At 41.4% G+C, this 25537-nt stretch overlaps 1 protein-coding gene across 6 annotated transcripts; it reads right to left on the bottom strand.

Moving 5' to 3' along the window:
- Positions 1-49: 49 nt before the first annotated feature.
- THUMPD3 (THUMP domain 3 tRNA guanosine methyltransferase) lies at positions 50-9962 on the bottom strand. 6 transcript variants are annotated; one of them, XM_073351225.2, is made up of 10 exons: positions 9875-9962; positions 8955-9285; positions 7946-8023; positions 6838-7350; positions 5356-5486; positions 4898-4967; positions 4370-4485; positions 4081-4191; positions 3093-3216; positions 50-1629 (listed from the first exon to the last, which is right to left on the bottom strand). In XM_073351225.2, exons 2-10 carry the CDS (start codon positions 9210-9212, stop codon positions 1498-1500), a joined length of 1533 nt encoding a protein of 510 aa, XP_073207326.2. In that variant the 5' UTR covers positions 9213-9285; positions 9875-9962; the 3' UTR covers positions 50-1497. The 6 variants fall into 6 exon arrangements, with proteins under 6 accessions (XP_073207326.2, XP_073207329.2, XP_073207327.2 ...); XM_073351228.2 differs by lacking the exon at positions 9875-9962 and adding an exon at positions 9735-9866; XM_073351226.2 differs by lacking the exon at positions 9875-9962 and adding an exon at positions 9664-9752.
- Between the last annotated feature and the right edge of the window lie 15575 nt (positions 9963-25537).

Raw genomic sequence — 25537 nt, 5'->3', positions numbered from 1 at the left:
TTCTTTGTTACAGCTAATGATAGCAAATAAAATCACAACAAATGCAAGCTAATCTATGTTAAGACTTTATTATATTCAGGTAAAATCATAAAGTAAAAGCTCAGTGCAACAAGAAACTTTTGAGGAACAACAAAACATCCATGAACTGTGGCTGAATGATACCTTGCCATGGTCACATGGGGGACAAACGTGCTTGTAAGAGCAAAAGCATTATAGAGGGACAGAATACCCTTTTTATTAGAATTGTAATGGTGGTGCTTTATTTCCTATATGAAGAGTCTTGTTCAGTAGGTATTAAGGGCTGCATGAAAGTCTACTGCAGAACAAGAAATGGGGAATGAATGTAACTAAGACAGAAAAATCCTAAAGAACCCAACTCTTATCCAAAACATCTAGAACTTTAATATTTACTCTTCCACCCTTAAACACTTTCAAGAGCGACGGATGGCATAACTCTTTGAAGATGATGATTGACAAACTGTTACTATCATTTTTACCCCAGTACAAGAGGGATGGCAAACTTGAGAAGCCACTTATTGTACGTTTACAGTAGGGACAAAAAATCACTTTTACAGCTTGCATTCATTCCAGTTGAGGTGGTAGCACAGCAAAAGCATCTCCTAGTGAGCCCGTTGAATTAAAATGTATCTCAGCCGTCATGTTCTAGTCTAAATCTGTCCACCCAAACATAAGAAATATGCAGTAGTATATGAAGAGAGTGCTACAGTATTTCACAATTTTTTAAATTAAACACTTTGCTAAGGCCCTTTTTTACATTTCTCCACCCCATCTACAGTAGGGATACATAATACGTAAACATTTATTGAATTAGCACTTAGTTGAGGTAGCAGGTGAGAACAGGGACAGCAGTATCAAGGTACTGTACTGCAAAGCAGATGCCATTTCTAACAAAACATAAATGGAGGCACTACTTTGTGTTAGTCTTCTTACATTTTGGCAATGATATTAACTAATGAAACAAAAAGGAGATCTCTCTCCATTGGAAAAAAATCCTTCCATAAAGCAACACTATTACCAAAAAAGCCCTCAAACTAAAGACAGCCTTCAGGAGTCTTGTACATCAGCAGCTTAAGATCTTCACACAAATTCTACCATTTTGAGAAGTTACCCTGCTAGTTCCCTGGTGAACATGAAAACATGTACATTCAAGTGAAGAACACCACAAACATGGTAAAGCAGATTCATACGCACAGGAAAAAGTTCGTAATTCTGTTGGTAGATTTTGCCTTTTTTCTACTTTGGTTTCAAATAAAAAGGTTCCAGAGTACACAGTGGAAATGACGCTTTTCAAGCTGATCCCTGGACCAGTATTCTCTTAACAGAATGTATGTGCACATTTTTTTTTTAAACACATTCCTTTCCTTACAAGATCTTAGGAATTGGCAGACCTGAAATCTAAGGCATATACTCTAGCAAACAGCTTTCCAAGAAATTCCGGCAAGTGGATGCTGCCTGGTATGTTTGCTGACAGGTGGGTTACCAGTATGATCGTTTCTCTCCTGCTCTTTCCAAGGTACGTTTCAGAAGATAAACTGCAGCATGAAGTCCCCCTACGTTCACCCAGACTGTATGACCCTTTTGCCACAAGTGTCCCATTTTTGACAAGGCCTACAATGCACACACAAAAAAAAGTGAAAATTAGTATAAGTGGAGCTGAAGCCTATGAATAAGGTTGCCTAACAATTTCCATTATGAGCCTCTGTTCAGAGACTAATTTTTGCCAAACTTTAATCATTCAAAGCTGAAATTTTCCAGGAAGTTTTCACTCTTCCTTAAGTGATTTTTTTTTTTAAAGAAAGCTTCAGTGAAAATTTTTCTGTCATTTCCAAGAATGAGGTTGGGGAAGTGGTAGCTGCACCAATGTTTAAAAAAAAAAAAAATCTCCCAAACATTTCTTTTAGCACTTCCATGCATTGGAGCAGGAACTTGAAATGTAAAAGAATATTCATGTTGCAAAATTAGGAAATGCTAGAATTAAAGTTGCTCATGCAACCTTCATTCACTACCTTGGGTGTGTGCACTGATACTCTGATATGATCACATACTATTTTTGTGCAGACCCCTGCCTCCTTCTGTACACAGCATGGACAGTGAATTAGGTAGAAGCATGCAAAAAAAGAAAGCAAGTTTTCTTATCTTTAAGATACAGGTCTAGGAAAGCTGTGTTCTATTCCTGGCTCTGCCATGGGCTTCCTATATGATGCGCATCAAGATTATCATAATGCATATATGCAAGGGGGTTGCACAAGCAATTTTAATTCTCATATTTCCTAACTTAAGTGCTTGACTCTGCTACCTTAATGTTCTTATCATTTTGTGGGTAAATTTATTATACTGAGAATACACACACTGATCCTTCACTTTTGGGATGTACAGGTCAAACGCTTGGGGATCCTGAATGTATAAGTAGTTGTACTTAAATTTCTTTTCTGACCTTTGAACAGTGTGCCATATGTTATGTTTTAGTAATTCAGTTTTCCTAGGCTTTTAGAGTGGGAGGAGCAAAGGACATATGAAGAGAATCAGTCTGTTGTGGAGTTGGGCTGATTTTTTGAAGGGAGCTGGGAGATGTTGGGGTGTATTTTTTTCCTAAGAGTGTCTGAAGATGTTTCAGTTAGCATGTGTGTGCTTTTAGTTTTTGTAATATGCCTAGAAATTTGAAAGACAAGGAAGTCCAATTTGAAAGGTAAATTTCTCTAAATTTGTAGTAATGATTCAATTTGACTTGGATGACATGGTGGATAAATATACAGATAATATATTGTCAGAAGCATGAATTTTACATTTTTTTTTTAATTAAGTTCATCCTTGTAATTTAGGTCTAATCACTTTTAAAACTTAAACAGCAGAAATATATTCCTTAGAAAGGGAGGTGAAATCTGTAAGGTAACTTTACTGCAGAAGAGAATCTAGTATCTAGTTCAGAAAGAACATTTTAAATTTGAATATCCATTCATTTTGAATACAGTTTTAGGCCTGATGCGTAAGTTGACTTTTCTGTCTTTGAGGGTGTTTATAAGAGTAAAAAAAAATCACTAAAAGAAATGCCTAAGAACAATCTGATTCTATACCTTGGCAAAACATTTCCTGTCTTGGGTAAGTAGCACAGCTCTGCCTGTCCCAGGCCTGCAGATGCGACTCATCTCCATAAGGCAAGCTGGATAGAGATCCCAGTTCTTCTTTTTAGATCCTATCCTAGGATGAAAATTTAGACTTGTACAGTGAGCAGAGCAGTTGAAAACAATTCCTTTTCAGTTAGTCTTTCTTGCAGGGCTTAGTTTGATATTTTTTTCCTTTTCCTTTCCACCTTTACTTCCAATAAAAGGACGTCTTACTAATGCTCCACTCCATCAGTTAATCAAGTAATTAAGTTACCTCATAGAAAAAACACCCACATGCTTTTTCCAGTAGTAAGTACACTAAAAGTTACAGCAATAGTAACATGGTTAAGTTACATCTAGCAACTACAAATGACTTGCAATCTTCTCTCCACCCGAACCCCTCCTCCCAAATCTAGGTTCCTGAATTAATAAGCAGGTCTGGCTCTCAGACAAATCACTGCAATACATTAGTTGCTGCTATTTCATGGAAGTTTCCAATAAGTTATTTGAAATCAAAATGTGATTCTGAATGTCTTGTAACTGTATGCACTTGAATGAAATAAGGGCTTTTATCAATGTTTACTGAATATATTTATTATGAGTCAAGGTATTCTATGAAACCCTCCAAAAACACGATATAAAAGCATTTAGAAAAGCCACCATGAAACTGGCAGAAGCTTTTATAATCTATAGTTTAAAATTGCTACACTGATTAGCTTGAAAATTAGAAATGCTTGGATTAAACATTGTATACCATGTTTCAAACCAGAGTGAATTTTCAGAATTTGTGAAGTGTTTTGAAGATGAAGGCTATAAAAGTACTGACAAGAATTATGGCAGAGTCAGAGACTCTAGAAATTCTAGCAGACCTTTAGTGGTAGTAGCAACAGGAAATACTGCTACATGGTTCAGTCAAATACAGTAACCTTAAAAACTATTTCAAAATAATGATTTGCACCTCTTTCCAAATGGCATGTCTGTTACAATAACATCCACAGAGCTGGTCCTCAAGGGGAGATTGCAGATATCCCACTGAATGGTATCTATGGGTATGCCCCAGGAAGTACCACTGCAAATAAAGGCATTCAATATCAGGCATGATTTACTTCAAAAAGGTTTTCAAATAAAAAATACCCATGGTATTATGTCAAACAGGAATATATTAAAAACAAAATGAAACAAATCCATGAGAAAGGGATTTCTTTATACAAACAGCTGTGCCACAAATCCACGTACACTTCTCTTACCTTTCTTTATTCTGATTTTTCTTCAACAAAGAGCAGATGTTATTTGCTGCTCTTTTCACAGCCTGTGGATTGTTATCACCTGCAATATGATAACAGCTAGGCCACTCCGTAGCCCCCTGAAAATGGAAAAAAAAATTGATAAAATCTGTTATGCTGGAATTGGTGAATTAAAAAGACCCAAAGAAAACAGTAACCTACCTGTAAATGACAGAATAAACCCGTAACAGACAACTTTCAGCTTCAATATTCCTTGCAATATATCTATTTCATATATTAGTCATTTTCAATGACCTAACAATACTCTGGAATTTAGTTAATTCCCTCTGCAGCTTGCATGAGGAAGGTGAAGCCACTAAGGGTAAGTATATTATTTGTAGTTGTTTGAAAGTCGAGATCTTTGATGTTTGGCTGCTTCACTTGCTGAATATCAGTAAGCTTGTATCTGACTCATTTAAAATACACAGGATTCAGTTATGTCACTGTTTAGGCCCCTTTCCTAATTTAAATAAAGACCAAAAGAAGGATTACCTCTATTGGTATAGCTCCAGTTCCACTCATTGGATCAATTATAATGTCAGTTGGCTGAGGATCACAGAGCCTGAAGAACAGAAGAAACTATATTAAAGGAAAGTTTTAGCAGATGCAAAAGTTTCTACAGACAAGGTAAACTGGAGAACTATTTAAATTCTTCAAATTATTCTATTCCCACAAAGTAAGGAAATCTTGAAATCACTTGAAAACAATGTTTGTTTAACTTTATATACAGTGACATGTTAAAATATGTTGAAGGATGCCAATAACAAGTGTTATGAGCATAGGCTATAGTCACGGCACACTTTTCCTGGGCTGCAAAACGTTCACGATGTTTGTTTGAGCTCTGTCTGTTTGTAACTAAGAAGGACTTTTCAGAAAAGAATCAAGGAGCTTAGTTTCTAGAACAAAATTACATAACAATGAAAAATATACAACTAAATGACTGCACTGACCTTAGCATACCATAAGCAAGGGTGGATCGAAGAGTTGTGGGTCCAAAATGTGTAATATTTCTTCTGTGAAGACTCTCTTCAGTTAATGCAATGCCCACCACTACTTCATTATTGTGAATGTTCAAGAGAACCTAGGATAAAATTAACTACTATGTAGGAGTAACAAATTTTAAATAGTGTACTTAAATATTTACACTATGCTTGAGTCTTACAGGATTCTTTACAAGTAGTAATGTTTATGAAGAGTTTTGAGATCTAGGAAGAAAGTGCTATGTGAATGTTCAAGTTCATTAATATTTTGGGGTCTGTCTAAAGCTCATTATTTTTGCACATACATAGTTTATTTTTAATCCAAGATTGCAGAGCACTCAACATTGAGCTAAATGCTCCTCTGAAGTAAGTAAGGTTTCAGAGTAGCAGCCGTGTTAGTCTGTATCCACAAAAGGAAAAGGAGTACTTGTGGCACCTTAGAGACTAGTCTCTAAGGTGCCACAAGTACTCCTTTTCTTTTTGAAGTAAGTATTTTTCTCATTTGTAAAATGAGGATATGAAGCAGATACTGGGTATCAGTGGCAAAACAACAATAAAAAGCAGTTCTCCTGGTTCCCAGTATTGTACCCTAACCCGTAGGGAACACTGAGAACTTATTCAAGGCTACTGAGCCAACATAAATGCTTCATTTCAGGTCTCTCTCTCCCTCCCTCTGCCCCATACACACAAAAAATGTTCATTTAAGATTGAACCTAATTTTCAAGTCTCCAACTTTCCATAATGAGAAACCACAAGTTGACAATAACTACTCAGTCCCTGATATGAATATTTTTTCCGGTTCAGCTGGTGCATACACATATGATTAATAGATTCTAAGGCCAGAAAGGACCACTGTGATCATCTAGACTGCTCTCCTGCTAACACAGGCCACAGGACTTCCTTGAATTAATTCCTGTTTGAATTAGAGCATCTCTTTTAGAAAAACATCCTATTTTGATTTAAAAATTGCCAGTGATAGAGAATACACTGCAATCCTTATAAATTGGTTAATTGGTACAATGGTTAATTAGGCTATTAAAAATTTACACCTTATTTCAGTCTGAATTTACCTAGCTTCAACTTCCAGCTATTGGATCTTGTTATACCTTTGCCTGGTAGATTAAAGAGCCCACTATCAAATTTATGTTATCTATGTGGGTACTTATATACTGTGATCAAGTATGAAGTATCACAGGTGCTAATTACAAGAGATTAAAAAATACACACAAGCCCCTTAAACTTGAAAGTCACAGAAATTAAGTTAAATTTGATTTCTTAGAATAAAATTATGTCATTGCTTCTACTATGAAACAACTTTTTCCCCTGGAGTGGTAGTGACATATAAACATATTGGCTTAAGCAAAGATACATGAAGGTTCTGAAGTAAAGCAGCAACTCATGTATAGGTGTAAATATATGTGAATATTATTGAAAAATACTGGTGCATTGTACCTCCACATCAAAGTTGGTCATGTCAGCCTTCCACTGGAAGTAATCTTGCACAGCTCCACCAAAGTCTCTTGCTGCATCATTCGATGTAAAACTATGTTTGTCACCTGCTCTATTGCATGTAACACGGAATTTCAGCACCTGATCTTCTGCTTCACCTTTCTTGCAGTCGCCAGCTTGGTTTTCATTTCCAGTTATATTCAGGAATTCATCTTTGCCATCTGATTGGTCATCTGCTAGGATCATTTCCTGTGTCTCTTCTGCATTCTGTTCAGCAGATTTCAAGCCTGGGGTATTTTGTGCATGGTCAAGCAACTCTTTATCAGCATCTTTTTGATTTGCTCTGTCCTTTCCTCCATCATCATTCAGCTTTTCTTTGCTTGCACTACTCTGTTGATTTTGTTTTTTATGTTTTGTCTTTCTCTTCTTGAGGTTGGTATTTAACTTCCATACTTTCAAAGGGTCAATCCAGGGCAGTTTTTTAGCCAGGTCCTCCAAATCCTTTAGAGTATCTTCCTGTAAAAGATCACAGGATCACCAGAATATTCAATAATGTGTTTTGGCAAATTTTATAGGCAACTTTCATTTACTACTGGGTGACCTTGGATAAGTCATATCCCACTCCCCGCCTCAGTTTCCTCATCTGTAAAAAGGGGATAATGATACTTACCTCCTTCTGTAAAGCACTTTGAGATTTACTGACGAAAAGTGCTATATAAGGAATGCATATGATTATTATTTAAAGGACTAAGAAGTCATTATTTAAAGGACTGTCAATTTTGATAATGCACCTCAATCTGACCCGCAACACCCCATCTACTCCAATCCTGGACTTTGCCTGAGCAAAATATGCAACTAATATGGAATAGTGCTAGACTACCTGGTGGTTCTTTCACTTGAACAAACATTTAAGAGGAACCTGGAAAGTGTATGGTACACAAAATAAAAAACAATCCCTTAAAACAATCCCTTCCCCCAAGACTAATAATTCTAAATCTACTCTTACATTAGAAAATTTTTTTTAATGAGGAATTCAATGTTTATTTTTTATTTTCATTTATTTAAAAAAAAATCACACCTATCTGAAGATTTGGGTACAGAGATACCTTACCTTAGTTTCTTTAAACTGATAATCTGTAAACTCCTGAACAACAACAAATAAATTATCCACAGATCTTAAACGATGAACCTAAAATAAATTACGAACAATGGTAATGTTACTAGCCATAGGTAAATGTCTGTAATTAAAACTTGGTCTGGTTACATCTAGACTTAAGGTACAGCAGTGCAACTATTTTGAGGCTGAATATTTATTTGATGCTTTAATATTGTAAAAACTAAAAATATTTCTAGTTTCTGTAAATTCTTTCCCACTACTATTGTTTGTGTGCACATAGCTCCTTTTCAGCACCACCTGTGATCATCACAAAGACATAAGGTAGAATGGGGAGAAAAACTCCTTGCACAGTTTCAGGTTATTTGCATCTGACTTAATTTACTGTTGTCGAAGAAAAAAATCTGAACTTAGTTCTTGAAATGTAAGTAAAGGAGGGAAGGGTTTTTAAATAATTTGTATTCAAATATATATTAAGTGGTAGATTTTAATACTAGAATGTTTTGATAATGAGGGGGAACTTAAACTATTTATATTTTTAAAAATTCTTTTCATGTTTAGTCACAAAGGTCAAGGGAATAAAAAGAATAGGATATCTATGAGATCTTTAAAAAATTCTACAAGTTGTGTAGTTTTGCAGTTTAATAGCAGTCATGTTTGAGTCCAGGGGTGGCTGTATTTCAGCTGCAGGTGAAATAGTTGCTGAACGCACAGAATTAGTCCTTCAGGATAAAAAGCATTATATATCATTAACTTAACAGGATCATAACATTAGAAATGAACCCAGCACTACTTCTGAAGAATGAACACTCAATGTTTAACATTCATAATACTCAATCCATATATAGAAAATCACTAATTGATCATTTAGAACTGTCCTGTACATTAAAGGAGAAATGTGTATTTTAGGGGGGACAGAAGGTCAAGCCCAGGATAAAAGAGAAAGAAAGGAATACTAATAAACTCCTAAACTAGAAAAATGACCCAAGGAACAAAACATGCAAACCTGTGAAAGTTTCTCTACTGAAATTTCAAAATAGATTTTCCCTCGGTCCTTGCTTATTCTGGACTGTGATCCTAATTTCTCTTTCACTTCATCTGCTGCTGTCAACTCAAAGCCAGTTGGTACAGTAGCTCCAATCGTGACCACGCTATCTTTCAGGCTTGAGCTGGGATCACTTTCTAAGTTTTCAGTTAAAGGTTTAGGGGTGTTATCGAGGTTCACTTCAGCTAAGGTGGCAGAAGCCTCTTCAATATCTGACATTTTTACAGCACTTCAGACCCCCGTGCAGGTCTATTATGTACCGAAGGATTGTAAGGTAGTGGCAGTAGCACTTCTGCAAAGAAAAACATGGCCTAAGCATGGCATACAGGAGTCAACTTTTAATGCTATTCATCTGAGCGAGGAGGCGCTGAATAAAGACCAGTGTGGATCAAGCCAGGTCACCGAGATGTCAAACCCTATGTATTTTGAGCCTTCACCATGCAAGGGGAACACTCCTACCACTAGCCAGCGCTCTTTGAAGCAGTTTGTTGAGGGCAATGCTGCCCGAGCAGCTGGGGGATCTCCCCGCCACCTAGCTCCCGCTTTGCCACAGCGAACCCACCCACCTACCGCGCTAGTTGGGGAGGGGGCGGGACGCGCTCCCGCCTTTCCCACCCCACGGGGCTCAGGGCAGCGCGGGCTGGCGGGTGGCCCCCAGCAGAGACTTCACCTCAGAGGCCGGGGTGGGCACGGCTTCGCCGAGTCTCCTGGGGGCTCCCCACTTTCCCTACGGCCGCTCACCCCCAACCCGCTCCCAGGGGACGCTGCTCTCCTGGACCCCCCCCCGGCCGAGCTGCCTGCCAAGGACGCAGCTCTGGCCGCCCCAACGCTGGAGGGGGATACACAGACACCGGTCTCCAGGCACCGCACGTCTTAGTTACCGGCGCCAACAGGCACTACCACGCACGCCTGCAACGCTACTTCCGGTTCCGGGAAGTCAAGCGCTGCCAAGCACTTCCGGGTCGGGCCCCCTCTTCTTCCCCGAGGTCTTGACGTGAGTGCGTGCGACGCAGGCGCCTAGTTTCTCGCTCATGCGCAGTACTCGGCGGTGGACTGTTGCTATGGGAACTAGGCGGCCCACCAGGCTTGAGGGGTGTTTCCTCCTGAGCGTGCCCGGCCGGCTCGTCTTGGCGTTGTAGGGCTCACGGCAGACGTGGCTTTGGGGTCTAATCGAGCACATCGGCAGGAGATAGAGCTGGTTCCCGAGGGATACTTCCTCGCCGAGCCGCGCTCCGGGCCGGGCCCCTCCGAGCTCGGACATGAGCTGAGAGTCAGAAGGCCCCAGGCTGTCGCCCTAGGTCTGCTGTAGACTTGTCCAAGGGGATCCAATAAGTTATTTTGCGGCCTGATCAGAAAGCCTGTTGAAATCAGTGGCAGTCTTTCCTTTTCGGAGCCAGATTTTCAGAAGTTTTGGGCACCCCCAGCTGTTGTGCAAATTACGCTCTTAATTCTTCTGTGACTCAGTGTCCCTATCAGCAAAGCATGGATATGGAAACCCACTTACATGTAGCGTTGGGAGATGTAGAGTTAAAAGTGCGGTGCTAGTGCTAAGCATTACAAAAAGATGGGCTTTGAAGACATGCTAATAGTCAAGTCTGAGAAGAAGCTGCCAATCTGAGGGGCAACAGTTTAGGATTATCCATATCATTAAAAAAAATCTTAAATGAATATCCTGCCCCCATCAGACAAACAGGAAGGCTAAATTCCTTCCTAGTGATAGTGTCCGCCACAATAGTAGTTAGAGGTAGGGAGATTGTAAACCTCCATCAGAGCCATGTGAGCATCCTGCTACCGTTAGTCACCTCGGTGATTAAATCAGTTCAGAGATGGATGAGAGTGGCGAGTTTCTTTCAATATTCAGCATTATAGCAGGTTTTTACATTTTTATGAAGACAATACATTGCTTTATTGAGTATTTGTCGGATTTACAGAACTAGATTTTAAACTTTTTTTCCCAGTACAATAGTCCTGCATGCTAACCTCTCTAGTCAATTCATTGTTCATTTACGGGGGATGAGATCCTGGCCCCAGTCTTCCAACTCAATGCAAGTTAAACACAAACAGCATTTTTTTCAAATAAAAAACATACAAGTTTTTCTTGTTTTTTAAAGTAAGTCCAAGTGACTGCTGATCATATTACTCAGGGTGCGTTTGGAGTAATACTAAGCTCCTTGGGGCAGAGTCCATCTCTTAGATTTTTGTACAATGCCTGATTCATGACTGAATCTCCTAGGTCAGTGATTCCCAAACATGTTCCGCCGCTTGTGCAGGGAAAGCCCCTGGCAGGCCGGGCCGGTTTGTTTACCTGCTGTGTCCGCAGGTTCGGCCGATCGCGGCTCCCGCTGGTCGTAGTTTGCTGCTCCAGGCCAATGGGAGCTGCTGGAAGCGGCGCAGGCCGCGGGACGTACTGGCCGCTGCTTCCAGCAGCCCCCATTGGCCTGGAGCAGCAAACCGCGGCCACTGGGAGCAGCGATCGGCAGAACCTGCGGACGCGGCAGGTAAACAAACCGGCCCGGCCCGCCAGGAACTTTCCCTGCACAAGCGGCGGAACCAGTTTGGGAACCACTGTCCTAGGTGCTACCACAATACAAATAGACCATGTATGTCAGCGTGTCTGTCTCAATAGTGTGCTGCATAGTGACAATAGTCAGGTCCTAGGTGACCTCCAATTTATTATAAGTGTAGAGGCAAGGTAGAAAAAGAACAAATATGTAAGTTTGAGAGAATTTAACTGCATGACCAGGAGAACTGGATCTTTTCCCATTCAGATCATTTATTGTAGAAGTCCACCTACTGCTAGCACTCTTTTCAGTTTAATCTTATTCCTGCCTTCCTGTTTTTTGCAGATCACAACTTGATATTATCATATGGACAAACCAGTGCTACACTACTATGTACTACTGTGGATGCATTTCTGCCAACTATATTGCTCAATCTGCCAGGGCAGTTTGATTTATTTTGCAGAGAATCCTTGTCAGGATTTAGCCATCTGACATTTATCTTGTTCCCCTAAACCAGTCTCTAATTAATTTAGTTGATTTATTTGGCCACTTAAAATTGAAATGGTTTAAGGACATAATTTCATTTCCACTTTGTTATGATTGCAGCAAATAAATGAAACGTCAATTATTTTTTTTAGCCCCTGCATTCGGTGACTCATATGCCAACAAACCTTTTCAAATTTTCGTTTAGCCCTCCTTCAGCCAGGGAATGTCTCTGCAGTGCTGAATTTTGCGGGGGTCATGAAGAGGGTTGAGTTCTCTTGAAAGAACTATTGGAAAGTACAGTGGTATATGTCTCATTTCCCTGGCAATCTTTATCCAACATGTTTGTGGACCACTGGTGTAATATTTGACTCGAAAGTGCACGGGGGTGCGGGGTGTCCTTCAGTATTCACCCAGTTGCAGAGGTGCTGTCAGCCTGCAGGACAGCTGTTGCTGTTGGCCTATTCACTATCCGCCCCCTCTTCTCATCTTCTGGGAGAAGATAGGGAGTAGAAACCTCTTCCATTTGTCCTTGTTCCCTCTTGGATAGAGATTTGATCTGTCTCCCTGTAATGCATTTTCTCCTCATCCCCCTCTGGCCATGTATCACTGCATGCTCAAGTGACTGATCAGTTGTTCCTATTACCGCTGTGACTGCACTGCCTGCTGTCTTCAACCCTTTAGCTCAATCTATTAAAGGATGCCCAAAACCCTCGAGACTCTGAGTCTCAAGGTATATGTGGAGAGAGTAGGAAACCTGGCTTCAAAAGAGCAGCTAGCTCAGGACAAGGGAAGTGTGGCTGGATGGAGGACTCAGTGAAGAATTGTTGCTAGATAATACTTGACAAGGTCAGAATTCGGCTGACCAACGGAGGCCCCAAAATGGAACAGCTAGCACTATCATGTGGAACAAGCTTACCTTTATATGTGCTGGCATCCATGAACAACTCTATAATAATTATCTACTACCCATTCCACATTAAAGGCCAGGAGCGGATTTACCATGGAACAAACCATGTGGTGGCACGGGGACCCCAACAAGATGGGAGGGGGGGCCCAAAATGCAGGACAAATATCTGACAACTTATGAGTCCCAGCCAGTGGCGCAGCAGGGCTCAGGCAAGCAGGCTGCCTGCATGCCGTGGCTGGTTGCCCCACACTGCTCCTTGAAGTGGCCGGCTGCTGGCACGTGTCTGTGCGCCCCTGGCAGGCTGGGAGACCGCTGCCCCATTTTCCCCAACGGGCGTGCAGAGAAGGTGCCAGCAGCAAGGCTAAGGAGGTTCCCTACCTGCTCTGCCTCCTTCCTTCCATGCCGCTTTGCTCCTGGAAGGGGCCAGTATGTCCCTGTGGCGCTTGGGGCGGGGGAGAGAGTGTATGTCTCTGTGCACTGCCCCCTCCCCGAGCGCCAACTCCGCAGCTCCCAATGTCCAGGAACTGCGGCCAATGAGAGCCTGTGGCCAGCAGTGCGCAGATACCCCTGGTCCCTCCGCCTAGGAGCCGCTGCTGGGGGGGGGCGGGGGGAGGTGCTGGTTGCTTTGGGAGCTGTGGCGCCCGAGGTAAGCACCACCCCCCTTTCCCACCCTGTACCCCAGCCCCCTTGCCCGAGCCCAGAGCCTGCACCCCACACCCAAAGTTCCTCTCAGAGCCCATACCCCTCACCCCCTCGCACACCCCAACCCCCTGCCCCAGCCCAGAGCCTTCAACCAAACTTCCTCCCAGAGCCTGCACCTCTCCCCTCACACCCAAACTCCCTGCCCCAGCCCAGAGCCCACACCCAGCACCCAAACTTCCTCCCAGAGGCTGCCCACGCACTCCCTCCTACACCCAACCCCCTGCCCCAATCAAGGTACCTCACTTTATTTGCATTTACTTCCCATTACTTATAATATAGGAGGAGGATGAAGAACAAAAGAATGAAAAATGGGGAGGAGATAAGAGAGAATGTTCTTTTTCTTGGCTGGGTCCTGAGGGGGGGTCCCCAAAAATGAAGCTGTGCACAGGGCCCCACTAACTCTAAATCCGCCACTGTTAAAGGCAATAAAAAGTGTGCTTCGCCGATTGTTAACAACCTTACAAACACAAACTAGCATGCACAGCACCACACTCTTGGGTGACCCTACAATAGCAAACCGCTACTGTTATACAATAGAGGAAAAGCAAAGTGAATTTCAGGGGATTGTTATAAAAAGTGAGTTAAAAATGATTTTTGAAATGATGAAAAATTATACAGAATATTTTATGCTGCTAGAGTGCTTTCCATTCAGCATTTGAAAATGGTTTACAAACTATGCTGCCAAATTTTCAAAAGTGGCCACTGATTTTGGGTGTCCCAGCCTGAGACACTTAGGACTGGATATTCAGAATTGCTGAGTACAGGCAACACCACTTGACTTCAGGATATAATTTAAGCCAAGAGTAGGATTTGAAAACTGATTAGATGTTTATTTGGTTAATAAGAACATGCATAGTTATATTAGATAAAATCATTTTATTTTGAGAATGGATATAAACCCTCATACTTTAGGACATAAATCAGTCACTAATAAATGGTGATTAGGAAGAAACTTTCTCTATAGTCAGATTATTCCATAATTGTCCACTGTGAGGTTTCTTGCACTATCCTCTGGAGCATTTTCACTGGATGGACCACTGATCTGGTCTGCTATGGCAATTCTTATATTCTATTCTTATATTAAATAACAGAAGTGGTGAAGCAGCTGGGTTTATTCCATTTTCATTGAGGAGGATACCAAATGCAACCAAAATCTTCAGTTGCAAGAAGTTCCCTCTTCTCTCCAAACCTCCTCATTAGACATGCATGTTAATATTTCACAGAACCCACTCAGTAAATTAAATAATTTAGCTTTGCAATTTGCCTTTGCAGTTTAGCTTTGCAATTTGAAGCTGGCCTGGATCTTTCTTGCTTGTAAACCTCCAGTAACACATTTAATTAAGAAATAGTCAGTATTCTCTCCTGTTAGGTACAGTTTGTGTTCAGCATTATGCTACAATTCTGTTCTAGTCACCTTAGAGAGCATCTTCCTCATTTCAGAAAATGGAAATGAGCTGGTTAGATGCCTATACAGCTGCCAAAGACCCACATGGGTGAAACTGTGCTCTGCATGTAAACAATGAACTAGCTATACTCTATTCTTAAAGGCAAGTGTGCAGTAGGAATGACCAGAAAATTAAGAGCATTTCATGTTCCAGATATATCACAAAATACTGTATATTATTTACATTGTGTAATAAGGAAGGAACTTTACTATCCACAGGTTACTCAGAAGTTCAGCACTACTAATGGCATAGGGCTTGATTCTGTCGTGCCCTGCACCTTGTGTAGTCAATTATGCCTGTGGAAAGTGGTTGTAGAAGTGCTACCAAATCAGAAAGGTAGTGTTTTACGTTCCCTTTACATTGATGTAAATGACTTCACAAGGGGTAGGGGGCAATGAAGAATCAGGCCTATTTATATCAGTGGGAATTTTGCCTGTCTGTGGGGTTAGTGCAGTGTGAGTGTTTGGTGTGAATAGCAATGTAGCATATAATAATAACAACTGTAATTTCTCATTGTCTGGTTTTGCTCCAAAACAAATTCTATTCTACTAGTATATCTCTCCTTAGCTATGTGGGCAGGGTTGCTATAGCTTTCAGATCTGTAAATTGGCCCTTTGTTTGCATTTCTGTGCAATTTGGCAATCAGGGGGATTAGATTTTTTTAAAATCATCATAATCTATTAAAATGTTTCCAACAATATGCAATTGCTCACACAAGACCTTACTGTAAATACATTAGCCTTCCCACCACTCCTTTTCTCCATTCTTTTCCTTAGAACAGTTTTTTAAAAATAGCTCTACATTTATGACAGAATCATTACAAGCACTGCTGTGATTAGACTTCTTTGGTTGCTTTGGGAAATATTACTTCAAAAAGTCAATCAGCTATTTCAGTTTGATGCTTTGGACTGTAAGAGTTATGTAGTGCTCAGTAAATAATTATTCCCCCCCCCCCGCCCAAGATATTTATCATGAGAGTAAAGTTAATTCATCCACCAGAGGGCAGTCTTACATGTATAGACATTAGGTATAAATTTAATACAGTAAAAGAGCACTGGATCTATGTGGGACCTTACCAAGCATAAGACCAATTCTCCCCTCACTTATACTACTTCAGTAACATCGATGAAATTGCAGTGGGTACAGCTGAGTGCAGAATTAGGATGTAAAAGTTCTCTTAATTGATATTGCCCTTTTTTTGGCCATGTAGAATCATAGAATCATAGAATATCAGGGTTGGAAGGGACCCCAGAAGGTCATCTAGTCCAACCCCCTGCTCGAAGCAGGACCAATTCCCAGTTAAATCATCCCAGCCAGGGCTTTGTCAAGCCGGACCTTAAAAACCTCTAAGGAAGGAGATTCTACCACCTCCCTAGGTAACGCATTCCAGTGTTTCACCACCCTCTTAGTGAAAAAGTTTTTCCTAATATCCAATCTAAACCTCCCCCACTGCAACTTGAGACCATTACTCCTCGTTCTGTCATCTGCTACCATTGAGAACAGTCTAGAGCCATCCTCTTTGGAACCCCCTTTCAGGTAGTTGAAAGCAGCTATCAAATCCCCCCTCATTCTTCTCTTCTGCAGGCTAAACAATCCCAGCTCCCTCAGCCTCTCCTCATAACTCATGTGTTCCAGTCCCCTAATCATTTTTGTTGCCCTTCGCTGGACTCTCTCCAATTTATCCACATCCTTCTTGAAGTGTGGTGCCCAAAACTGGACACAGTACTCCAGATGAGGCCTCACCAATGTCGAATAGAGAGGAACGATCACGTCCCTCGATCTGCTCGCTATGCCCCTACTTATACATCCCAAAATGCCATTGGCCTTCTTGGCAACAAGGGCACACTGCTGACTCATATCCAGCTTCTCGTCCACTGTCACCCCTAGGTCCTTTTCCGCAGAACTGCTGCCTAGCCATTCGGTCCCTAGTCTGTAGCTGTGCATTGGGTTCTTCCGTCCTAAGTGCAGGACCCTGCACTTATCCTTATTGAACCTCATCAGATTTCTTTTGGCCCAATCCTCCAATTTGTCTAGGTCCTTCTGTATCCTATCCCTCCCCTCCAGCGTATCTACCACTCCTCCCAGTTTAGTATCATCTGCAAATTTGCTGAGAGTGCAATCCACACCATCCTCCAGATCATTTATGAAGATATTGAACAAAACCGGCCCCAGGACCGACCCTTGGGGCACTCCACTTGATACCGGCTGCCAACTAGACATGGAGCCATTGATCACTACCCGTTGAGCCCGACAATCTAGCCAGCTTTCTACCCACCTTATAGTGCATTCATCCAGCCCATACTTCCTTAACTTGCTGACAAGAATACTGTGGGAGACCGTGTCAAAAGCTTTGCTAAAGTCAAGAAACAATACATCCACTGCTTTCCCTTCATCCACAGAACCAGTAATCTCATCATAAAAGGCGATTAGATTAGTCAGGCATGACCTTCCCTTGGTGAATCCATGCTGGCTGTTCCTGATCACTTTCCTCTCATGCAAGTGCTTCAGGATTGATTCTTTGAGGACCTGCTCCATGATTTTTCCAGGGACTGAGGTGAGGCTGACTGGCCTGTAGTTCCCAGGATCCTCCTTCTTCCCTTTTTTAAAGATTGGCACTACATTAGCCTTTTTCCAGTCATCCGGGACTTCCCCGGTTCGCCACGAGTTTTCAAAGATAATGGCCAATGGCTCTGCAATCACAGCCGCCAATTCCTTCAGCACTCTCGGATGCAACTCGTCCGGCCCCATGGACTTGTGCACGTCCAGCTTTTCTAAATAGTCCCTAACCACCTCTATCTCCACAGAGGGCTGGCCATCTCTTCCCCAAAGAAGCAAATGTAGCAAAGAAATATTTTATTTATACTTTGTTTCGCAGTGTATTTGCTTTTAACTTGGATTAGATTTTAGCACATGTCATACATATGTAGAAATTGTTTCTAACACTTGCATCCCAGTGCTGGTAATCCCATTGGATTTAAAGATAGCCTCTGAGAATCTCGTATTTTCAGACAAAAACCCACTGTCCTATTTAGTTATTTCCCCCCTTTTGTTATCATGGGTTTGTGTGTTAAATTAGTACTAATCTATTTGAGTTGTGGGTTGGTGAGCAGAGCCCACCAAGACAACAAAAGGCCTGTTGCCCTCACATGAAGGGAGTGCACCGCAGAATCCACAAAACTACTAATGACATGGGACAAAGAATGAAAAAAACGGGCAGAATGGAGGTTCCAGGGTTAAAAAAAAATAAAAGATCCACAGTGATTTAGTCATGACAGTGGTAATTGGGTTACTCAGAGTACTGTGGGATGTAGCCATGCTCCCTTATTTCCTGTTTTAGTCAGTGCGAGTTCCCCTCCCCAGTTGTGATGCAGTTAAATAAAGCAGCAAGCTCCCAGCCTGCTGTTCTGTGAGTAGACTTATTTTTGTTGTACTGAACAGTCCATTTACAAAAAGGGGGACTTAGAGCAGGGAATGCCAGACAAAGCCCACTGATCCCTGAAGGAATCCAAGGAGTCAGTGAATGCTGCCCAGAGAAACTCTGCCCAAATGCATGCACAGATGAGGGACCAGAAGAATGCCCCACAGTTGCAGAGAACTCCATATCTGGACTGAATATGGCCACATTGGCCAGAGCCAGGAGGAAGCCTTGTATTTTTGTGGGGCCATAGATAGGGAGTGCATAATGGAAGAAATGCGGGGTGAACAGCTGTGAAAACATCAGCAGGGGGTTCTGGAGAAGGCAGAAAAGGGGTTGCACCCTGCATATAGGCTTGCATCAGGGGTTCCCTCTAGTTACAGGAGTGGCAGGCATAGGGGGAATCCAGAAACCATGCCAGCCACATACCTGTGCTCATGACTCCATGGAGGGATTACTGACTGCTGTCTCCAGGGGTCCACAGAACCAGGATGAATGACAATCCTGGAAACAGAAGTCCTCTATTTACCCACAGAACAGATAGAGCATGATCTAGGTTGGTTTGTTTTTTAATCTTTTCCACCGTGTTCATCACTAGTGGGCTGGGGTTAAGTAGTTTATCCAGGAGAGGCTGCACGACATGAATCAGATGAAAGATAGGAACTGCTAATTCTCTGCTGAGTTTGTCTCATGGGTGTATAATCTCTACAGCCCCTCTTAAGGTGCATGTACACTAGGAAAAATACGTTTTCTTACCATGTAGAATCTATAGTTTACCTCCAGCTGTTCCACGTAAAAGTTACAACTGCCTGTCTTCCCTAGGCATTGTATTAGTTACCACATGTTAGCTAGAATGGTCTTTTCCTAGTGAAGACAGGGCCTTAGTGTGTGTGGGGATATCAGTGGGCAGGACAGCAGTGCTTGCATTCTGTGCTAAGTGTACCCAGGTAAGCCTTATGCTGTGCCAGAGGCTGGGCTGGTAGCAACACATATTGTTAAGGTTGCCTGACACTTCGTATTCTAAGACCCTGTTGTCAGTTGCTTATAACTTTGTCAAACTACTGAAATTTTCCATGCTCGGTGTCTGCCTCAGACTGAAAATTGTTGGAAAGTTTCAGCCAAAATGGCTGATTCTGAGAACAAGGTCAGGGAAAATATGTTGCTTTGCATGTGTTAAAATATTTTAGCAGCCTTTTCTTTGGGAAGTTTTATTGGCTCCCTGCTTTGGCACAGACTTGAAATATGGCAGGGATGGCCTTTGTGACAGGGATGTGCCATGGCTGCTTCTGTGAAAAGCATCTCAAATTTGGACAAGTTATAAGCCTTTGAAAAATTTGCACACGCTCAGTAAAACTTCTTAGAGTTTAGCAGCTAAAATTACTGAAGATTTTGCCCTCCCTGAGCATGCTCAAGTCTCTTGCGACTCCTTGAGAGGAGCAGACTGCACATGCACTATCCCCACAAAGCAACTGCCAGTGCTCCAGGCCAAGGTTGCAGGGGGGGTGCTGAACTGTTCCTGTAACTGTGACTCCCAGCTGGTTTGGGCCGGGAAAGGGGCCGAGCAGGGCTTCATGGTTTTTTTAAATCTTATCTAAGAACCCCTTCATCCCACAGAAAATTGAATGGAACTCAATTTATCCAACTTGGGAAGTAGAAGTTCAGTCCTGCAAGGTGCTGATGCGAAAGAGGTCATAATGGATCAGAAAATAAAACTATTTCAGTGTTAAAGACTCAAAGGTATTTAGGCACCTATCTCAAGAAATATGCTTGTCTCTAAATTCCATAAGAGAGTAGCAGTTAAAATGACAAGGTTATCCCAACGTGCATTGGTTGAACTCATGACACTGGCAGCAGCTGCTGCTGTGGATATTGATCTCAAGGAAGGTCCAGTAAGTTTCAAAGGAAAAACATTACCATCCTTTTGTCAGGGAGTGTTTTATGCCACGTGAACTGGATCTGTCCTTTTGGAAGATACCCTTCAGCAATTACAGACTGAGCTCTAAGCAAGACTGAATTTCTCTTCTCTTGACTCTTTAAAGGCATGGAGAGGGACTAGTGACCAGAAAGGGAAGGGAGGTATAGCAATAGTCATGGGAGATTTTAACATTATACTGTAGTAAACTCGGCCTCATGAGAAGTGTATAATATTTAGTATATATGGGAAGGAGAGGGTAATGGTTGAAATTAGGGGATTGGGACACAGGACCGATCGGTTCTATTTCCATTTCTGCCACTGATTCATTGTTACCCTGAGCAAATTGTTTACGAAACTGTTCTCCAGTTTATGCATCTGTAAAATAGGAATGAAAATATTTACCTTATGGGCAGGGAGTTGGTAAGGCTTAATTAATGTGTGTAAATTGTATTGAGGTCTTCAGATGACAGGGACTAATTCATCAATTTCCAGGTGCTGGGTTACTCCTAATTTAAAAAATATAAAGAGCCTCCACAAATTAACAATTGTACATAGAATCATAGGACTGGAAGGGACCTCGAGAGGTCATCTAGTCCAGTCCCCTGCATTCATGGCAGGACTAAGTATTATCTAGACCAGTGGTGGGCAACCTGTGACCCATCGGTAATCTGCTGGTGGGCCGCCAGACGGTTTGTTTACATTTGCACAGCCACCCATAGCTCCCAGTGGCCATGGTTCGCTGTTCCCGGCTAATGGGAGCTGTGGGAAGCGGTGCGTGCCGCAGGGACCTGCTGGCCGCTGCTTCCTATTTGCCGGGAACGGTGAACCCTGCAGTGGGAGTTGCGGGGGGGCCGTGCAAATGTCTGGCGGCCTTCCAGCTGATTACCGACGGGCTGCAGGTTGCCCACCACTGATCTAAACCATCCTTGACAGGTATTTGTCTAACCTGCTCTTAAAAATCTCCAGTGGTGGAGATTCCACAACCTGGATATGCTTTCTAATATGTTCATGAGATAATAACAAGTGGGCTCTTCCCTCAATCCTAAAATGAGGGTCCCGCTTTGAAACTTGGTTTAAGGGAGAAAAGATAGTCTTGTGATCTGGTGGTCCTGAAAATAGTGTATTGGAGCTCTACTCCCAGCTCTGCTACTGACTTGTTGTATGTCCTGGGAGAAGTAATTTAAAGGTATTTGGCAAATGATTAAAAAAAATTGGTCTTGTGACGTTTTGGGTTTCTTTAGGATGGATAAAGAAGACCTGAATCATTTTTGTTTGTTTTGGTTTTTTTGCTTGTTTGTTTGTATTTTTACATGAAAAATATCAGGTATATTTTGGGCTTCTCTAGTTTGATGGGGGACACATTATGGTTGTCAAAAGATCATCTAATCTCACACTTTAATTGAAGGGATTGGGGTGATGAATCTTTTAAAAGACATCCTTTCTCCAAATAGTTAGTCATTAACCTTAAATAGATGTTTATAAACAAGCAAACAAAAAACAAAGAATGTTAAATACTGTAGACTGACTAAAAATGTCTTCCCCTCTCAATGGATCTACTTTCACTCTTTTGACTCCTGTGATGTCATCATTTCACTGCTTAGCCGGTCATCGTAGGGTCCTCCAGGCTAGACAGGACCGAATTTCAAAAGTAAAAAACAAGCAGAAAAGGTCTCATTGTTGACTTTGGAACAATGTGAAAATAATGTGCTATGTTGTGACAAGCTGGACTGTAATAAACCAAATATTAGCAAAAAATGTTGGACTGAGCAATTGATTTTAGTATGGATTGTAACTGTTTGATCCAAATGACTGTGTATTTGCAAACCATTGTGAATCAAGCAGCTTGCATGAACAGCTTTCTCCCTGTGCCAATGGTGAGGGGGCTGGCAGGGCTCAATAGACTCTTGGAGCAGCTTTACACTGTATTGCCAACACTCCAGTTTGTCAGAGTAAACTCACTTCAACAAAGAAAGCATTGGACTATACAGCAGGCAGGTTTATTACTGGGGATGTCGAGAACTTAGGCTTGTTTCTTGCATTCCAGTGAATCCAGTAGTTAGAGCACAGGGCTGGGAGTCAGGACTCCTGAATTTTAGTCACAGCCTTGCCAATGACTTTGGTTAAGTTACGTGGCTTCAGCTTCCCGCACTGTGCAATAAGAATAATAAATTTAGCTCTCTCATAGATAATGAATTAGCTGTTTTTAAAGTGCTTTGAGATGTTGAATGAAAGGTGCTGGATAAATACATATTATTTTATTATTTAGAAACAGAGTTTAGAAGAGGAATGAATTTGGGATGATTGACAAACCTTTTGGTTACCTGACTGCGGAGAATAAATAGAATTAGGAGACCAACTAACTCATAGCAACCCTGACAAATCTTTGTTTGAATCAGAGAAGAGGTAGGAAGTGAAGCTATTAGCTACATGAGCAAGGAGTAATACTGAGCACCTTAAAGTAAGAAATTGTTGCCATAACAACAAATTACTACTAGCGCTGTTTCTTAAAATATGACAATGATCTTTCTGTCCTTCTCCACCCCCAAGAGAATTGCACACAAACAACTGAGCCACTATCAGAGCACATCCTGAAAAGTAACATGTATGGCAAGTGATGCAGAACAATGCACAGAGTGTTTCTGGAAAGTCAATATGTATGTTAAGAAGAAAATGGAATGAAAAGTTCATATGAAAGAATTGAAAAGAAAAAATCTAAAAATATCACACTGATCAAACCATTCAGCAGTGCATTTTATACAGGTCTGCGCTGGGAAGCTAGTCATTAGCATCTATTGTGGTTATAGAAAAACTCTGCTTATAGGCCCCAGTTCAACAAGGAACCTAAGCACATGCATAGCTTTAAGTAGTCCCATTGAAATGATTAAAGTTATTCAAGGACCTTGCTTAATCTGTGCCATAGTGAAGTGGAATGAACATCTCATGTTGTTTCAGTGAATTTCAGTGGAACTAATATTCCCACTTACACCATTGGAACTCTACTGGAGCTGATGGGGCCAACTGGGATTACAGAGCAGAATCTGGCCTTTCAAGGTACATTAAACCTTCAGATTGAGGAAGACTGTGATGTTTCTAATATTAAAGCTGGGTAAAAATGTAAAAAAAAAATTCACAAATATTTGGATTTTTACAATAATTTCCTTTGGCTGCATTTGTGCCCCTTTAGGTTTTGCTTTCTATTCATGTGGTTGACCAAGCTTTACAAGCAAACCTGTTTTCGGAAACCAATTTCAAAAGCAAGTACATGAGGAAGCTAAAATTGGAATTTGCATACTTATAGTTTGAGCTCCTCCTGTTGAGGAACAGAAACAATACCATGTGATTTATCAGACCAGTCATAACTAACCAACATAGCTCACATTTTGAATATTCACAAGCAATCCATAAAATAAAATATTTAAAAAGAGAATTGTCAAATAAGGAATAAATTAAAGGAAACTGCAATCTGTTCATAGATGTTTAGCAAGCAGAAAAAGAGCTGTTTGTCCAAAATCATGGTCCATTTTTAGCTCAGGGCTTGACTACATGCAAAATTGCATTTGTTTAATGAAAGGTGTGATGTAAAATAGATTCAGGTAAACTGGTGCAAACGACTGTGTGGTCACTCTTCCATTGATACAAACCAGGCATATGTTGATTTAGGCTAAGTTAATTGGGAACACGTTTAAGCTAAACCCAAGGTCTGTCTAGCCCAGTATCTTGTCTCTGACAGTGGTCTGTACCATGATACTGCAACTTCTGTATGTAAACAAGGCTACAAAGTTTTGTAAAGAGACTGACACAGTTGAAAACTTCTTTTTATTGTTTGTGAACAGATTTTATTTTTCCACAGTGATTTCTGCCTCCATATATCCTACTGGATCCTTGTAGTTTCATTCTTCAGTGCCCTGGTACGGCAGGAGATGCCTAATGGAGTTTAGATAGCTTGGATGCAGCCATTGGAGTCATTTAAATGTTCGTTTTTTCAGATAAACTAAAATAACATGGGTTTTGGCTGAAAAGCACTTTCCTGGTCAGGCAGCAGGTTCAGGTGGAGGATATTGACCACGCGGCAGCTCCCTGATGAAATAGCCTATGTATTAAGAGATGAAGTCAGGTTTCCTTTTGTAAATTGAAAATTGAGCCCTTATCACGCAATTGGCAGAGAGATTTGCTCATGCCAAGCTCATTGCAGGTTAGGGTCCATGACCACAAAATAAGGGTTCTGTTCAGGTGTAAGCGGCACAGTTCAGCTCAGAGTAACTGTGATGTGTAGTATAAATTCCACACAGTGCTTGGTGTTACAGGACTTAAAACCCTCTGGACTAGGGACATGATTTTCTCTCTTGTTCTCAGCTGCCAAGCAAATAGGCATATTCTTCCAGATGGGGCTAATTAGAGATTGCTCTGTGATGCCTCTTTATTTTGCATGTGTTCTAATCTGTTATGAACTGTCCCTTAGTTAATCATTATTGTATTGGCTCTCCCAGACAGATGCTTCCCAGTCTTAACTCCTATTTAAAAAAATACATCAGTATTCTATTCTATGTAATGGTCCCAAATGCTCTAGCTTGTAGTTGCATTATTGTAGTATTTTGGGAGATTAGAATAATAGAATCATAGTAATGTAGGGCTGGAAGGGACTTCTGTAAATCATCTAGTCCAGTCCCCATCCAGTGCTAAGGCAGGATTGTTATCATAGTTATATTTTATAAGGAAATGTGCTTCTGATTAGACTTGAGGAAATGGCACCAGATTGTAGGATCTGATTCTGGGTTTTCTTTCTCTCTGGTTCCTCTGATCGGGTATGGATTTAACAGTTTTCAGAGCAGCCCAATCAGCAGAGGGCTGCAAAGTATGGGACCCCTATGGGCTACTTGTGGGGAAACTGGGCCCTTACAAAGAGCTAAAAGCAATCAGTGCACCACAAAACTGCATAACTTCCTAAGCAAGCTTTAGGAAACCAGAGCCTCCAACATTCTTAAAACATTCAGAGCCAGCATGGAAAATGCAGGGAGTTGGGAGAACTGGAGAGAATGGCATCCAGGCTAGATTTCCCTAAGAAATCCCCTCAAAACTCCATTTTTTTATGCACAGTACACAATTTAAAAGGCGATGACACTAACAGAATTTGTGCTGAGCCCTTTAATATAGCGATAATTTAGGATTATTTTGT

The sequence above is a fragment of the Lepidochelys kempii genome, chromosome 7 (genome assembly GCF_965140285.1).
Source record: "Lepidochelys kempii isolate rLepKem1 chromosome 7, rLepKem1.hap1, whole genome shotgun sequence".
Lineage (NCBI taxonomy): Eukaryota > Metazoa > Chordata > Testudines > Cheloniidae > Lepidochelys > Lepidochelys kempii.
Note: the sequence above shows the minus strand (reverse complement) of the source record. Positions and strands in the feature narration are given on the sequence as shown.

Bases quoted from the DNA above. Each gene is read 5' to 3' on its own strand.
- THUMPD3 (XM_073351225.2), bottom strand. From the start codon at position 9,212: ATGTCAGATATTGAAGAGGCTTCTGCCACCTTAGCTGAAGTGAACCTC. The intron at 4,192-4,369 runs GTAAGAGAAGTG...CTTTATTTGCAG, and splicing joins AAAAATCAGAATAAAGAAAG to TGGTACTTCCTGGGGCATAC. The intron at 3,217-4,080 runs GTGCAAATCATT...TTTTCATCCTAG, and splicing joins GACATGCCATTTGGAAAGAG to GATAGGATCTAAAAAGAAGA.